Genomic DNA, 18,094 nt, shown 5'->3' on the forward strand with positions numbered 1-18,094 from the left:
AGGTTGTACAAGTTATACTCATAAATGAATGTACTTATTGTAAAAAAAAATAATCCCATAGTCTATTATGAATAATAAAAGCTGTTGTGTGATGTAAACTTGAACAGAAAGACTGGTTAATACAGACCTTTAATTCCATATCCAAGTTCTTTCCTTGACACAATGGTCAGTCCTCATTCTCAACCCCAAAAAATGAATTAAATGGGTAGATGCTGGAAATTCAAACACACAAAAAGCTGGTGGAACACAGCAGGCCAGGCAGCATTTTGCGTGCGTTAATTAAATGGGTTAAGTAGGATTAAGGTAAACAGTGGAGTCAATGTGCTGCAGGGTTTTGTGGCGTTACCCTAAGAGATGGCCTTCTCAGATGTTGGGGAATATGAACATTCACGTGTAAAAGCAGCAATGCAGGTACTGCAGTAATCAAAGTAGCAGTGTTCATTGCAAGGGGATTGGATACAAAAATTATTTGGCAAACCAATGAGAACACCTGGCATGCTCCACACATTTTGGCATCTTTAAAGATTTTAATGTAAAAGTAATTCAGAGGTTACCACACTGATAACTGGATTGACTCAGTAGTCTTACAAGGTTGGACACCCTATGACTGTACTTGGTGTTAAGAGCAGAAGTGACATGATTAAAGCAAACGGTAGATGGTACCTTGTGCAAACTAAAAGGGGACAAGTGGCCATCTCCCAACGTAGTTGATTATAGCTACTTTGACAAACAAGACCAGCAGGTACATGGACAACAGCTACAAGAAGGAGCCCTCCAAAAAAAAAGCAAGATACGGCACAGTGCATAAGATCTTCTCAAGTCTTAATCAGGACTGCATCAACAAGAGTTCATCGCAAGTGATTCAAAACAGCTCCAATTTGTCAACCATTATCCCTACAAAGACAACAATTGCAAAAACTAAACTGAGTTATTAATTTTATTTACAATGACAATACACTGGTGTCATGAATTGAGGCTGTGATTTCCAGGTGAACCGCCATCCAAGATCCTGAGGGGAAATTAAAAAAATAAAGTTAAGGCTTGCTATGATGATGTATTCATTTTTTTAAAGTCTTACATACACTCTAAATTACAATAAATATAATTTTCTCAGTATGGAGATGACAATGGTATTTTTTCAATCTTCTGCTAAAGTTGAATACGGGTAGTCCCCAAGTTACAAATGTCCAACTTATGGACCAAGGAAGGTGAACGTCGGCCGCCATTTTAAGTCGTTGCCGTTGACACTGAGTGCTTAACTTGGTATTTAGGCTTAAATTTTTCTTAGTAACATTCACCTTGATCCCGCCCCCCCCCCCGTTCAGTCGGCTGGTGGCGCAGTGAGATCTTGATGTCGATCCAGTGACTCCAATACCATCTGTGCCAGGTTGACGTCGAGCTCGCAACTCGACCTCGTAAAAAACACTGCCGCCTCCAGTTTAAATTCCTATGCGGAATATTGTGGAGGATCAAATACCCAAACCCAGCACAGCCCCCACTTGTTCGATTTGGCCTGTCTCAGTGCGGTGGTCCTCAGGACCCAGCAGACCTTGGGAGCCAGCGCAGGTCGGGACCCGCTGCCCGCAGTGTTTCTGTTCCATTGACGGGAAGCGATCGCGATTGAAAATAAGTGGAAATAAAGCATTTGGAAAGAGGTGAAACGCCATCGGTCACTGGAAAAGCATTAGGTTACAGTCGGTCAACGATCGGAACAATTTTAAAGGATAAAGTAAAATATATATTATATACTAAGACAAACATTTGACTAACTGACGCTAAGTAATACTGGATGTACTTGTTCTGACTTATGTACAAATCCGACTTAAAGATGGACTCAGGAACGGAACTCGTACGTAACCTGGGGACTGCCTGTACCTAACTTGCATGAATAAAAATTTGCTTTGACAAAAGCTGTTAACCAACTAGCTCAGATGTCTAATCAAGTATAATAAATTCATTGGAGCACTATGAAGAATCTTTGTGCAAACAAAGGGTTAATCCAAGTTTAATTGCACGTGACCCTTTTCAGTGTAAAATCTGCAATGAGCAACTTGCTATATTGCAACATCATTACAATTTCCATACTAGGGCATCATGGGCTCTTCCATTCTCAGCACACCAAAGACCACCTCAAGGATTTATCCAACCTCTCCGTGTAAGCAAGCCCAATAAAAGATAGATTTGCAGTTCAACCATTCACCTCTTCTGCAGTTCTTTATAGAATAGTCTCAGAAGGGGTTTAAAGCAGAGACAACAGTAGCATCACAGTAAGTATGATGTTATTATAGCTTGGGGCATTCTGGAGTTCAGATTTCAATTGCAACACAGTCTGCAGGGAATTTTTATGTTCTACCATTGCGCACATGGATTGCCTCCAGGTACTTTAGTTTCCTGCCACCTATAATGTTTTCACTGTAAACAGTCCTGTTCCAAACTGTACAAATAAAAAAGGAAATTCAAGTTTACAAATGTAAATTATCCAGTTAAAAGTTTCTAGGTTCAATGGCTAGTGGGGTATTAAGATCTGATAGGACAGAATCAAAATTCACTGAATGTGATCAAAACTTCATTCCAAATCAATGTTCCCAAAGATAGCAATGATTTATGCAGAATTTCCAATGTTCTACACTTCAGGTACAATACAGCAACATGCTAAGCAGCAATGTATTAAAATGTGAACTGAGAATGCAATTAAGACTAATAATTGCAAGCTTTCATGCAAAACATACAATAGTAATAACTAGCTTTCAAATTTAAAATACTCACCCCTCTTCATGACGCAAGAATGACAGACCAGATTTGAAACATTCTGGTTATGTGGCTTTACACAGAAGCTGGAAATGAAAGCAGAAATCAGGATGTTTAATTTTCAATCATAACCTTGCTTCCCAAAACAAGTAGGCTACTCCAGGTAGTCAGTGTAAGACAATCACACAGTCCTATTGTGTACAAATGCTCAAGACATTTGGAATTTTAAAGCAAAGACATAGGGTAGAGTTTACATGCAAAGTCACAGCACAAAACATGAAATCTTCAGGAATATTTCAGCAAGGCATATTGCACAAGGCAAACTAATGAAAGGAAAATAAAACCCATGGATCTGTTTAGATCTGGTCATCACTGCTAAACAAGATGCACAATTTCAGTTAAGAGTTGACCTAACTCCAGTCATTGTCTTAAGGTAAAGTTACGCATGGATGCAAAGTACCATAAACTACAGGGCCAATGACAATGACAGTGACAGATTCAGGTACAACAGAATATTTTGAGGGCAAGTGGAGGCAATGGGCCAAATGGTTGTTTCCTGCCATTGTGCAAAAGTATCTAGACTGCAGGCTTAACATTCTTCACAGCCCTCTAAGCATGATCAAAAGTCTACAGCAGAATTCCACAATATGGCACTTACCAGCATACTTTAATGCAAAAACTGCTTGTCAACATGCATCAAGCTCTTTCCATGCCTAAAGAGAATACATCAAGTTAGCATGAACACACCACCAACTGTTAACCAATTATCAGATCTCATTACATCAGAAAACTTTGCCATACAAAACCAGTCTAAATGTAGGTCCAGAACAGAAAAAAAAACTGAATTCCCCAGTAGTCTCAGTGCCACTGTTTCCACAGTAGCACCCATAGACTAATAATTATGGGGAAGGAATAAGTTAACTGGTGGCAGGATACAGAGAAAATGTATCTTTCACACAACTGATGTGTATCAGTGAATTACACCAGAAAAACAACTATACTTATGTACTGACTTGCCTGCAAAGCTCCACAGAAAGGTGCAAAGCAAAAAGTTGTGCGTTAAGCTAAGCTTCATTTTGGCAAATAAGGCATTATGAAAACAAGGTTAAAACAATTCAAAAATTAATAATTCTAAAGCTTTGAAGAGGCCAATAAATTGACCAACTTGGCACAGAAAGATGATGCCAAATCAGGCATAAGGGAAGTTACAGTCATCTTAGAAGTGATTCTAACCTGTTTTACAACACTAATAGACACCAAGTATCCCTATTATGTTCTGGCATCACTCTCCTGCACAGATGCTCAAAATATTGTAGCCAAATTGAACTGAAAAAAACTCAGTCATGTAGAGGATAATCAAGAAGGAATACAGTGCAGACACTTAACTATCTATTTTCAGATCCCACTCGTCCAATGTAAAGAATTGAAACATGATTTCAGCACTAGGGACAAGCCAAAGATTTCCTTTTACACAGCAAGCATACTTCATTGCTCAGTCCAAACAGATAATTTTTTTGATTTAGCAAATATATCTCCCAAAAACAGAATACAAGCATGACCAACACTTCAGCTCTAATATTGCATTAAGTGTTAATCTTGCTGTTTGCTTTGTGAACTAAATTCAGCTTTCACCAGAGAATACTGTAATTTACACAGATGCCCTGTGTCAAAATTCCAGCATTGCAACAGGATAAACTATAATGGCCAAAGACTTGAACAATCAGGTCAAGGACCAAGACAACATTTATAACTTCTTGCAGCCTAATCTTAAACATTCTTTACAAAGGTTTAGTTAATCTAAGTAATCCAAACAACTAAGACAAAAATCAACTTTTCATTATGTTTATCAAGTGTTTGCCCCTTGGATGGTTTCAAGAATGTGGAATTATATTTCAGATACGAGCTTATCAGAAAGCTACCACTATGTCAAACTCAGTAATGACGTGATCATGATTATTGGAACATTATCTTTTACTGGATTGACTAATAAGCCATTTGCTGATTAACAGAAAGCAAAGACAAAGAAATGTGATTTGGCTGAGGACTACTCAAGTTACTAATGATTTTTAATGACATCCAGAAGCCTGAACAGCCAAAATAGCTACATACCCAGACAAAGCATGGCATAAGGATTGATATTCTACCAAAATAGTAAATTAGTAATAAATTCTTATTTTCAGTATATATTGCCAGATGCAGCTGAAGTAGTGAATGACATTCACAGAAATGATATTTGCCATATCCAAAAGGTAAATATTAAAAATCTGAACCTTAGATAGATCATCCTATATTCAAGTATATTGTACAATGCCTGGTCTTAGGACTCCTGGCCAGATAACCCAGTGGTTCAAGGTAGACTGCAGTTAGTCATTACAAAATTAGCTTGTCAAAAGCTAAAAAGCATACAGTATCCAGCCTATACTAAAAATTACAGGAGAATAGCCAAGTACAATGGATAGGTAACACGTTTCAGACTAAGGGGGTCTGACAGAGTCAAGAGTAAGTAAATAAAGTAGTATTATTTCAACTTCCACTATACAAAAACTCAATGGCAGATCAAGTTGCCATTTCCTCTGTAGTTGCAGGCAATTACACACCCAGCCCTCCCCTTCTCCAAACCCCAAACAAGATTACAATTGATATTTCAGTTATTGCACTGTGATCTTTTGCAAATTTATGTCGATCATGTTGCTTCATTGATGGCCTTGGTAAAGCTTAAAATGCAAATGCAGCTTTTAGAAAAAGGGAAAGTTGAATAGACAAGCTACAACCTTCCTATTTAAAGCCTAAGTCACATAACAGGCTTTTGAATCCTAAAGTACAATTGAAGACAGCAAGCATATCTAACCATTTGTTTGCAATCCACAGATGCATTCGGATCTTAATGTTGTGGTACAGTATTTGAAAGCCGGACTAGTAGCTGTACATCACTTGGGCTGCTATGTATCGTTGATACCAATCAGCACTGAATGCCAACAGTCAAACAACTAAAAGTGCTGCACTGTAATCACTCTGTCAGAAGGGTGATGCCCGAACCATTTCACTGATTTAAGAAATTACGAAAGACATTTTAACAAGTTATTTGTACATACCTGTATGCAGTCTGTACTGTGTACCGCAGAACAAGCAGGAATACTATTCTCCAGGTCTTACTGCCCAATCCCATTTGCAGTACTACAGATCCTCAATGTAATGTATTGCAGACAAGCTGACTGTATTTATTCGCTGTAGAGTGGCATTACTTGCAAGGGTGCAGCACAATGGCTGCCAGCAGCCACTTGCTGGCTTGTAACTCTCAGATGCGTTGCCATGTGACCTGAGAATCTGAAACTGTTATAACTTCCACTGAAGAATACTGGGGAAGACAAGTTATTCAATTTGTTCCCAGATTTAATGGGCATTGCAAAATTCAAGCACCTGAATACCAAAATGGCAACAACTACTTTCCTTTACAGTACGTATGCAGATTAACTGCTATCATAAACTAAGTATTATAAAAAGTATACTAAGTGAGCCTTTCAGGTCAAAGACTTTGCTTTAATTTCAAAAATGAAAGAATTCACTAACATACCCACTGCAACCAAATGCATGAGTTGTGTCATAATTAGAAAAGGGGCCTTTCAAAAAATAGTTCCAAGCTCTGCTTGCGCCACCTAAAGAATTGAAAATTCCCCTAACAAGTGAACTCAAAGGGTTCACAAAAGCCCCTAGTTAGGAGTATCACAAAACGGAACCTATCAAGTAACCTTACAGATTTGAAGATAGAACCCTGGATTATCGTATCATCCCAACCAAAATATGCTAAACCTACTTATGAGACCCATGTTCAAATGCAACAACTTTAAGGGAACAGAAATATTATTGCAAGCCTGTAAGTTACTAAACAGCGAGCCAGAGTAGTTGATCATTTAAATCCACATGGGCCAATTGTGATTAATTACAAGCTTATTAAGAGGGCAAATTACCCGCATTTGCAATCAACCACATTGCATACCCTGGGACATTTTTACCTCCAAACCCTGATCAAGAACTTTAAGCCTAGTTGCAACTAAGCAGCTCTTATTGAGGCAACATTAAATCTGAGAATTTTGATTGAAAAATATCTGGTCTTGAACTGCAGCATATGTTCAGGAATACCAACTCAACGATTGATTAAAACAAGTTGCCCTCACTAGAAAACTACAGCCTAGCAGGGCCATGTAAAAGGAGTACAAGTAGATTTGATTAGATATTCAAACATGCCCCACCTCCCATCCCCACAAATAAGTTTTTAACACTTACCATTATCACAATGCTAAACAGCAATTATTTGTTTGCACAGCATGTAACTGCTTGGTTTCCAGTTACCCATTGAAGCTCCTCAGCTTCTACAGGCAGAAGATATAGAAGTGGCGTTCTGGTGGTCCAGGTATCCTGTTGCAAATTCTTTCTTATGAGCAGATCTGCACCTTCCAGATCGTGCTCCTGGATTCCCATTATTGAAATTTTCCAATTAGTCATTCACGATGCAAAAGGACCAACTTCTCAAATCAATAATTTTAGGTGAAACTTTCACAAATTAAAAGTTGGACCCCTATCAGGTCAGTAGATAAAAAAAGGCTTTCCGGATCATTAATTGCAGATCTTTCAGAGAAAATCTTTCGTCAGGTATAAATTTAAATAGAAACTAAAAATTAGTTAGTCTTCAAAACTGCACTTTTAAGATACTGTCCCAGCTTCACAGCAAAGCTGTCTGTAGAACTTGAATAACCACATAGACAACACATAACTAAAAAAAATCCAAGTCCAAATAGATTACACAAAACGGTTTGGTGTAGTTGGTGATGCATTAGATCCAAAGATAAAAGAATGTGCATCAGTATCAGTAACTCCTGGGTATTGCAAAATATTGTGCACATGAGTTTGCACTGTATTGACTACCCCAATACACATTGCTCAAGTTCCAGAATTCCAAACTTTAGAACTGGGTTCAAATTTCTGTTTCTTACAAACCCAATAAATTGGTTTACAGGCCTAATACTGAAAAGCATCCACTGGATAGGACATAGTAATTAACCATCACTACAGCATTGGGAATAATGGTAACATCTTTATAGCATCACATATCAAGACAACCAATGTCATTTAGCAGCAAGCCATATGGGGTCTTTACCTGCAAGTTGAGATTGTACTATGAGCTGTCATTTCTAATCCACTAATGAACTTAGAACGGGGTAGACAGTATTAAACTGCCTCAAATAGAAAAAGAAACAGTTCAAACACAAGCTGGGACGTGCTATGACTACTTGAAATTGTGCAAAATTAACTAGAACAAGTATAGCAGCTGTATTTTTTTTTTTAATTAGAAATTTTGCCCAAAACACTAGCAAGCCCAAACGTTTGCCATAACTAGACAAGTGACTTTTGGGATGTAGAAGGCATATGCCGAATTGCAGAAAAGCAAACAGCTTGTGAAATCCTTTAAGGAAAGCAATCTCTCTACCCCAGGTACTTCCTTATCCTGATATAGTAGAAACACTTATTTGCTAAACCATAGTTCAAACTCAACACCAAAAGATTCAGTGAGCCACTACAATGAGATTTAGTTTCCTTGGGACAACGAAAAATTGTCAGTTAGGGTGCCCGATTGCTACATGAAACCATCTTAAATAAAAAGCACTGTGTGGGCAGAAGCAGACGTGATTCAAGGTTACAGCTTCAATCTAGGTTTACATGGAAAAGGTCAACTGAAATGATGCAAAGCTGGCAATCACAGAATGTCAGCTTTAATGTTCGGTTATTTTAAGTTGAAAGATGAAAAACTGAAAGTTGTGCTTAGCATCTGTCAATACACTTGTCTTAAATACCAGCTGCAGCATAATCATCCCAACCTCCCAACATCTAAGAACATGCAAAGCTCTGAAATCTAGTTGCCAAATCAGAAACTTGGACTTGTCAGTGGATCTCACTGCCACCCCAGACTGGGTGTGCTTGCAAGTTTCTGGGAAGAAATGCCATGAGTCCAACTGTACCCAACACTAGAATCAGAAGAGAATAGTTTTAAAAGTTGAGGTAAAATCTAATTAGAAATGTTCTATTAGTAAAATCAACTTTGACAACAATTTGAAACAGAAAAACAAAATCCGTATACTGGCCGCCCATTGATTGTGCATGGAAACAATACACTGCTGGGCTCTTTGACCCACTGCAACTTGCATCAATACAATGGTCAGATTGCAGGTTATAAAAAATCTTTACTATTAAAAACCAGACAACTGCTAGTTGTGTTTACAGTGCACTAGATTCCCAAATCCTTACTTGTGCAATTAACTTTGATAAGTGACACAGAGTTTGCAATAGTCAGCAATACTTTGTTCCACTTATGGAAGTTGACAATTTGCCTCAAATCAACTGAGACTTTGCTCTTGGTTAAAAACAACTCATTTCAAATTAGCACTATGAATGAGTTTTAATTTAAAAAGATGACCAAAATACAGAATTCCACCATTTCAAAACAAGCATTTAGCCTACACAATTTAGCATGCTTCTACAATGACTCAAAAATACATGGAGCATACTTTCTAGAGGTTTTAATGGCACTTCAGTTTACAGTTGAAGAACTGGAATAGATGCCTATTTGCACTATCACTTGCTTGACATAATTCAACATTCACAATGTGCCAGCGTGAATTGTTACAGTTTACAAAGTTTAGTCAATACACAAATCTGAATAGGCATAAAATGCAACTTTGCCACCAACTAAAAAACGCAATTATGAAGAGTTCTCATCTAAATGAGACTATCTGGAATGCACACTAAGGTGAAGCTATAAATTTTAGTATCTAGGCTTCTTGTTAGCTGTTTCGTATTCTTCTCTCCCTCTACTAAAATTGGGACCAGTAGGCCCCATAGGACGTGGGGGTTGAGCATTCATTGGACCTGGGGCACCCTGTCCAAAGCGGTCATTACGCTATTGGAAGTTCATCACACATGGTAGCAATCAAAGTCCATACAAGTTCCATATTACAAAGTGAGGAAAATGTGTAACATTTAGGTCAGGAAAGGCATCCGCAGTCAACGTTCGTCGATTACAACCAGGAATGGGGCGATCCACAGGTACCAGGCACATAAAAAGAAAAAAAAGAGGGCAAGTTGTTCATTAGTTTACCAACCAGCACATGGAGGAATCCATGGTGGGTATAATCCTCCCATGACTTGCGGCAGTTTAAGAACAATGGCTATTCTGCTTTTAGTGCAAACAAACCACATACCAACTTAGGAATGCAGTATAATAGGCTCAAAATTGATTTAGGCTTAGAGCTGCTCATCATAGCAATCTCCACACTGAATCTGTCAGAGATGCAGAGTTTTAGCACTTCAAGTTAAATAGCCACTGGCCTCAATCGAAGTCACAAGTAACCACCAATTTTTTCCCCACCTATTTCCCCTTTAACGATCTGGCTAACAAGCCAGTATTGTAGTACTGAAGAGTTGCTAAGTGCAAATAATTGTTACAGTAAAAAAATTTATATTGAGGCATGATAGGCCGTGTCTCTAATTTTAATGAAAATTAATATTTGATCACTTGTCTTTGGCAAACTATTTTAAAAGCAATTTTTTTCAAAACGCGATTTAGCTTGCAAACTACAAATCACAGTACAACACAAGTACTACAACACTGGATCATTGTTACCATTCAGGATTACCTGAGTAATATGTTTTTGCAGCGTACTTCAATGCACTATCAAAGTCCATTATTTATCAGGACAATTTCTGCAATTTTTAATTTAATATGCCTCACTAAATTAACCACTTGCACAGGACTCCTCAAACGCTTTGAGTATAGGGCAAGCAGGTTTGCCGTGACCCATGACATGTAATGCTAGAGGAAACTCAGCCTTTCAATTTACTTCAGAGGGCAACATGGCACGCTGTAGCCGAAGTGCTGGCATATACTGCCGAAACAATCATCCAGTACAAGACCCGAGGGCTTTGAAGCAATTCACCAAAATAGTGCTGAAACATTAGTTAATCCATGATTAGACAAGTTGAAATTTAAAATATCAGGACCAGTCTCAAATTTTAAATCATGAACTGAAGAAACATCTGTTGACCTTCAACACACCGAATCTTGCCAGATGACTCAGTTTTTCAAAGTATTTAACTCATGTCCACTGCATCTACCCACTGTACCAGACCTAGCAAAGGTCAGGATTTGTAATACCAAGATGCAGGGATATATTATTTATTAACTGCAGCTGAACAGTTACAACAGCCATGGGATAGCTGGCTTTTTCCTATTCTACTTTCATGATTTTTCAGCTGTCCATTAAGATGAAGACATTTCAGGAATTTATAATGGAGTTACTGCAATCACAAGACATCCTCACTCATTTCAATATTGTAGTTTGTTGTAAACTGGAACCACATGTTCAAAGGGTATATAAACAATGCAAATACTGGAACATTAGGATTGGAAATCAGAACTTGGTATCAACTTCCTGTGGAACAAAAACCTGATTTGACTGGATAGAATAAGACAATCAGCCTTCTCAATCAGAACAACAGCACCTTCTAACACCACTTGGAACCTCTGAAATTCCCCACTAGCTAATCTGAAGTTACTATGGGAACGTTTTTATTCCTGCCATAAATGCAAATAGTTCAGTCATTGCTTTCCTGCTCACAGTTTGAGAAAAATAACATTTTTCTCTTACAAACCTCATTTCCCCTTTGGCACTGCCCCATGAACAAACCATCAATCCTACATTCAGATTCTAAACACTAGAAGCTTGGTAATTCAATTAACTAAGTAGATTATTTAAATATATTTCAACTGGACAAAATTTACAAACACCTGCCCTACAATCACATTTATTTCATTTGAACTTACAAGCATAGCGTGACTACGTTGTAAAACGTTTGGCACAGTCAAACCTGAGCAGTGACATGGCAACTAGATCCTATAACCAATAGTTAATATGCAAAATTGATTAATATTAACCCCGAATGATATTGATGTGTTACAAGTAAATGCATTTTTCAGAAATTGAATCCACCCCAATGACAGTCCAAACTAAATTATTCAGCTCATGTCGTAGTCTTATCAAGCTGTTTCGAAGTTTGCCATTTTGTGCTTCGCTTCAATGATGAAAAGCTCAGAATCTTTACTCATACTGCAGAATATTCATTTCCATTTTCTCTAGACTTTCCTCATACCAACTACCCTCATTCATTTCACTCTACAACCAGGCCATACATTCAAGCATTCACTCTTAACCGGAAGTATGCTTTACCCCTGCCATGTCGCTGGTGTTCGCGCTGGTGCTCATCATCTGTCCAGTCATCGCACTAGGTCCTCCAGGGTTACTTAATGTACTGTGGCCTTCATAGGCCATTGCAGCCATTGGCGGAAAGCTTTGATTTGCAGTAGTATATTGTTCTGAAATTCAAACAATTCAATGAGGAACAATATTAAAAAAAGTTGTTATATCAACTATGTCAAGCATATCTACATTAGAGCTTACTGAAAAACTGTTAGAATTGCTACGCAGGAAATCTGCACATTGTCTACACAAGCCAGAGGTCACTAATAACGCAAAATCAGCTAACAAATTCAAATTCCCAAGAGAAAAATCTTTTTCAGTAGAGTTCAGATTGACCTTAGAACTTTCAAATGCACAATATCCACAAATTTTGAAGTCACTTATCAGCAATTGACTTCTGTAGTCAGTTCAAGTTTTATCACTATCTGCAAATGCCTAAATATACAGCATCCATTGTGAATTTGAAATCAAAAGATCCCTTCAAAAGCAATTATTTTATTGATCGACCATCTCTCCTTGAAACAAAGTACATCCAAAGCACAAGTCAATATTGCACCCCTTCAAATTACAAAGTGGTGAAGTAGACAACTTATATACTTAAGTTTGTGCCCTCCCAGTTATATGTTCATAGACCTACATCACTCCACTATGTCTGGGGATTTATTTTATCACAACTTACGAAATATTTGAGTTCAAATCCAGTTATTGCACTTACCTGCATAGTCAGTCTTTTTTAATCTGATCTTTCATCCCCTCAAAGAACCCATGACTCCTCTCATAATGGAGAATTTCAATTGTGGACCTCCTGCCAATGAGTAATGTCCATTATCTCAATCACCCCCTCAGCCATCTTCCAAGAGACACTTATTTCCTTTCCATTGTAAGGAGACTGAAAACCACTAAATTTACAAATATTCAAAAGCGTTTTCCCAGAAAGACCAATATTTACAGCAAAATCCATATTTTACCTGTCATTCCTCCAGCCATTCGCATTTCACGCTCTCTCTAGAAAGGAAATAAAAATCTTTTGTGACTATAATAGATACATTAACCCATGGCCAAGATTACCAATACAGCAGTTCAAGTGATGCTACTGCCTGAAATTACTCACATACATATCAGTTTAAAACTGACTGGTTTACACAAGACACCCACCCTCATCAACGTGCAAATAAGCAATATAATTCTATTAAATACCCATGCATTTGTCAAATAAAGGCATCACAAGAATATTGATTTTCTGCTTTTGTCTTTAAAGATCTTTAGTCAAACCACATAATACAAAATAACCTGGAATTCCAGCAGTGTAGTCCGTGGTTCTTAGCTACTAAACGTCTAAACAGATACTGGAACCATCACTGAAAGCAGCCAGGAATGTTGTCAGCTATACGAAGTGTTATAGTTGAGAGGGAAGGAGTAAAGACATGCTTTACTAGGAAATTACAGTGGTCACATGTTATAAAGATAAAACCACCAAGCAAATCTGACATGCTTAATTGTTGCTTCAAGTCATATCTTATGTAACTTCAGACAGGTACCAGGGAAGAAATGTATATTCGAAAAGGCGACTTTATTCTCAGCTAATACAAAATGGAAAACTAAGGATCTAGAATTTGATGTCTACAGAGTTTTATAGCACTAAAAGCACCCAACTCCACAAGTGCTGGTGCTACTACAATTATTGTTATTTATGAATTTGAACATCCAGTGACTACATATGAGCACTATTTTTAAATAATTCCAAGAGTGAAATAAGGATACTCACAGGATCCATGTACCCCATGCGGAAGTTCTCCTCCCTCTGGCGCCTCATCATCTCCTCTTTTTCTCTTTGCCGCATCAACATTTCCTCTTCCCTTCTACGACGTTCTTCCTCTTGCCTGAGGAATGGACAAATTGTGCGGTTAAATTTCAATAATTAGATTAAGTTTGAGTAATAGCACCTATTAAATACTCATGTAATAATAGTTTCATATTGGGAGTTAAAATTCTCACCTCAACTCAAGCTGTTTGCGCTTCTGAACTTCCTGGCTGTGGAGTTCCTCCATGCGCCGCAGCTCTTCTTGGCGCCGCATGAGATCTAGATCAAATTTTAAGAGGAGGTATTATTAGGGATCAAATCCGCGCTACTGATAGGGCAAAGATTATCACATCTCACTTTACAATGTTTCAATCTTAGTTCACACACAAAAGACCATTTACAAATTCTATATACAACACTGAAAACACAAACTCTGCAAGACATCTCCTTCAATAGAATGTTAATATGTACAATAAAAGTCTTACTTTCTTTTTGTAAGAAAATGCCAAATATGAATGGTATTCTTCAATACAACAACCAAATACTTCTACATAGTACACAAGATGCTGGACCTGGAGCAAACTGCATCCATGGAAGTAAAGGAATTGTCAATGCTTCAGGCTAACACCCTGAATCAAACAGAATTCAAACATACCCTGCCTCAACAACATTGCCTGATGCTCATGGTATGCATCTTCCATCTCATTTTCCAGCTTATCCCTTGCCTCTCTCATGTTCTTTTCAACTTGTTCTCTCTGCTGTTTTTCCATTTCATCAAGTGACTTCCACCTCTGGGAATATTCAAACTCAAATGTTCCATGCTGAGCAAAACGAGGAGGATGCTCTCGTTCTCTGCAGAAGAAGTCATAATATACCACATTAATTATTCCACTACTTCAAACAAATACAATCTCCAAAGGTGAAGCTCAAAAAACAAAGAATGAAGGTTAAAAAAATTTGACAAGCTTTTGTATTTCCCTATTAGGCTTACACTTGATTTTTTAAAACCCACTTTTGATACATTGGATTCCTTTGGGCTAGTTTCTCTGGAAGGCCATCCTCATCGTCATATTGCTCCATTGGTTCCACAATCACTGGACGAGGAGATCTATAAGGGAATGAATAAAATTTGAGTTTTTTTAAAAGCTTCCAAGCTGCACCAAAGATAGCCTTTACCATTATTAAACATTTGCTGAAATATCAAGACTTAAATGCATACTTGACTCATTGTGATGACAAAAATATCATTGAACAATATACTTGAAATTAAGTTTTAAATATAAACCAAGTAGCTTACATAAAAAGCAGTTCTACTTACGCTGTTAATAGGAATACACCCTCACTGCATCGGTCAAGTGCCTTCCGTGCAGATGGTTTTGTAGCAAATTCAACTATGCCTTTGCCTGTTGATCTCCCACGATCATCGACAATTACAATGGCCCTCTCCACTTGACCAAATTGAGAGAAAGCTTCCTCTAGCAATTCATTTGAAACATAGGGGGAAAGATTGCGGACAGTCAGTGCAGCAGAATGAGTGGCAAAACGAATGCGAAGTGGCCGGCCTCTCATCGGTGTATCATCAAGTTCAGCTTTGGCTATTTCAGCCAAAGTTCTGCTTTCCTTTAGGAAGAAAACAAAAACTTCATTAAAAGAACACGAGGCATACGTTAACATTAGAGATGGTGCACATGCTGGAAATCTTGAATGAAGGAAAAATTAAGGAAGTCTAGCAGAACCCAAACCTCCACAATCTATTCCCCTTGGTAGATGCTTTCTGACTTGCCAAGGTTCTCTAGTATTGCGTGCGCATTGAGGTATATACAAAATGGCATTTAATAGTGACAAACATCACAATTAGAATAAAATTGAAAATTAAAGTCAACACCTCAAGACCAAGCAAATTCCTGAACTTGTCATTAATTGCATGACAAAGATACATTTAGAAATATTTGCTGCATGTAGGAAAAAAAATGCGACATCCATGGACCAATGAGACCAGCCCATACTGTGCACTTAGCGGGGTGTAGTACAGGGTTTCACTTCCTCAAGGTGAGCGCGAGTTCACACACTGCTCGCTAAACCAACTGTGCGCTGTTTCAAAGGGAGAGGCTGTGCGGAGTGATGCGAGTAATGCTGTCTGTGCTCGGTGTAAGCACGGCGCCTCCCAGCTCCAAATACCCAGATTTAAATCCTGATGTCAACATCCCAAACCAGGCTCAAGGACCGTTTCTATCCCGCTATTTAACTGTATTCCTGATCTCTCAATCCACCTGTGGCCCTACTCGATGCTTAGCAGGCAAGCAGAATTGTTCACGATGGATACAATAGCCAGTTACAATAATCACAGACTAAATGGCCAATAGGGCAACATTTATAATAAAATAGGGGGGGGGGGGGGGGGGGGAGAAGAGAGAATAAGATCGGGAGCAGGGCCCCATGCGCGTTCGCGTAACGTGCCCACGCAATTCCGGAGCGCGCCTGCCCCGCCAAGCTCTGCCGCAAGGGGGCTCGGGCCACACTTACCAGCCGGATGAAGCCGAACCCCTTGCCTTTGTTGATAAAAACCTCGCCGGGTTCGCCATATTTCTCGAAGAGTTTCTTAAAGTCATCCTCGGTGATGTCGCTCGGCAGGTTGCCGACGAAAAGGCGGCACCGCTGGGTGTAGGTCTTCTCGCCTGGCTTCCGGAGCAGCGACAACTGGGCCCGCAGTACCTCCTGCGCGTGGCGAGTCTCGCTCTCGCTCTTCGACTCACGCTGCTGCCGGCTCTGGCCCTCGCCTCCCGGGTAAGGCGACTTGCCCTCGCCGCCTCCGCTCCGGGCCGCGCCGGGGGGCTGAGCGGTCGCCGCGTCGCCGTTCTTCTTGTCGGGCTCTTGCGACTTCTGCGAGCCCTGAGCGGACGACTTCTGAGGCGGCGTCTGCGCCGGAGCTGTCACCTGGCTCTGCGACGAGGGTGCCGGCTGTTGCTTGGGGGCCTCCACTGGGTTTCCCGCTCCGTTCGGGCGGTTGGGCACATTGTTGCGGTTGCCGCCGCGGAACGGGGGGCTCATACCACCTCGCCTCTGGAATCCGGTGCGGTTCTTGAAACGATCCCGAGACATCCTGCGGTTTTATTACTTTTGTTAGGAGGAATAACAATGTTTCGTCTCAAAACCACTGCAAAGGTCAACGTGGAGAAGTACACAAAATGGCGCCCGGTAAGCGCTTAGGCGGGCGCTCGCTCTTTATATAGCCATCGGGAATCCCGCCTTTATCGGCGTCTTATTGGTTCGTTGCTGGCATTACACGCCTAGCTCTTGAAGACTGATTGGGTGTAACCGCTGTTGATCATTGACACTGCGCCTACAGTGGAGGTCAAACAACCAATCAGCTTCAAAGGCTTTGCAGACAAAGGATTCCTTCTTTATGGGGGAGGGAGAATGAAGGAGGCGAATGTCTTGTCCTTTTGGAAATGGAGGCTCTTTTCCCTTGGATCTAACCATTCGATCAACCAAACCTCCTGCAGCCACTTCCCTCACTGACCAACAGGGGATCACATCATAATATGGGAAGCTACCTTTTCTCTCTGCTCTCTTTAAGTCGTAAATCGTTCACCACTTAACCATCATTTTTGCCAATAATTTCTATCATTTTCTACCAATACATTGTAATGAATAGTTCAAACTCCCCAAAGTGCCCCTCGAATTACTTGAAAGACTTTTTACCCCTTGAACAACGTTTTCTGTTTTTTTTTAGGCTTGAATCTTCTGGTTTATAATAAAGTAATATATTTTGCTTGCTTATCTGTAAGCATTTGGCAATATTTTCTTTAAAAACTTATTTAACCATCACCTTTTTAAAAATTATTGAGATACAGCACAGAATAGGCATTTCCACCACTTTGAGCCATGCCACCCAGCAATCCTTCAATTTAATCCTAGCCTAATAATGGGACAATTACAATTACAATGACTAATTAACCTACTAACCAATACCTCTTTGGACTGTGGGAGGAAACTGGAGCACCTGGAGGAAACCCACACAATTATGGGGAGAACGTATAAAATTTTGCTGCTGTGATCCAGTCTCCCTCTGATTGTTGTCATACGAAGCATTAGTTGTACATGCCATTCAGCAACAAATTTTATCGTACAGTTATCAAAACTAAATATGTAAATGCAAGTATAGCCTTGCCCCAAGAATTCATAAAATATCAGTGTAAGTTCTGGTGACTTGAGTACATTGCATGATGACAAAAGTGTG

At 39.3% G+C, this 18,094-nt stretch overlaps 1 protein-coding gene across 3 annotated transcripts; it reads right to left on the reverse strand.

Annotated features, from left to right (window-relative positions):
• Positions 1-923: 923 nt before the first annotated feature.
• Positions 924-17,067, reverse strand: sfpq (splicing factor proline/glutamine-rich). 3 transcript variants are annotated; one of them, XM_073034722.1, is made up of 11 exons: positions 16,378-17,067; positions 15,173-15,474; positions 14,846-14,962; positions 14,510-14,706; positions 14,049-14,133; positions 13,819-13,933; positions 13,022-13,058; positions 12,024-12,169; positions 3,407-3,461; positions 2,767-2,834; positions 924-1,009 (listed from the first exon to the last, which is right to left on the reverse strand). In XM_073034722.1, the coding sequence occupies exons 1-9, from the start codon at positions 16,951-16,953 to the stop codon at positions 3,435-3,437; spliced, it is 1,602 nt and encodes a 533-aa protein (XP_072890823.1). In that variant the 5' UTR covers positions 16,954-17,067; the 3' UTR covers positions 924-1,009; positions 2,767-2,834; positions 3,407-3,434. The 3 variants fall into 3 exon arrangements, with proteins under 3 accessions (XP_072890823.1, XP_072890821.1, XP_072890822.1); XM_073034720.1 differs by lacking the exons at positions 924-1,009; positions 2,767-2,834; positions 3,407-3,461 and adding an exon at positions 9,182-9,697 and having other exon boundaries at positions 16,378-17,064; XM_073034721.1 differs by lacking the exons at positions 924-1,009; positions 2,767-2,834; positions 3,407-3,461 and adding an exon at positions 9,182-9,697 and having other exon boundaries at positions 14,867-14,962; positions 16,378-17,063.
• Positions 17,068-18,094: the final 1,027 nt, after the last annotated feature.

The sequence above is a fragment of the Hemitrygon akajei genome, chromosome 32 (genome assembly GCF_048418815.1).
Source record: "Hemitrygon akajei chromosome 32, sHemAka1.3, whole genome shotgun sequence".
Lineage (NCBI taxonomy): Eukaryota > Metazoa > Chordata > Chondrichthyes > Myliobatiformes > Dasyatidae > Hemitrygon > Hemitrygon akajei.

Coding starts and splice junctions, on each gene's coding strand:
- sfpq (XM_073034720.1), bottom strand. CDS start 16,953: ATGTCTCGGGATCGTTTCAAGAACCGCACCGGATTCCAGAGGCGAGGT. Junction 15,475..16,377: donor GGTTCGGCTTCATCCGGCTG/GTAAGTGTGGCC, acceptor TTCTTCCTAAAG/GAAAGCAGAACTTTGGCTGA. Junction 13,934..14,048: donor CGCAAACAGCTTGAGTTGAG/GTGAGAATTTTA, acceptor TCCATTCCTCAG/GCAAGAGGAAGAACGTCGTA.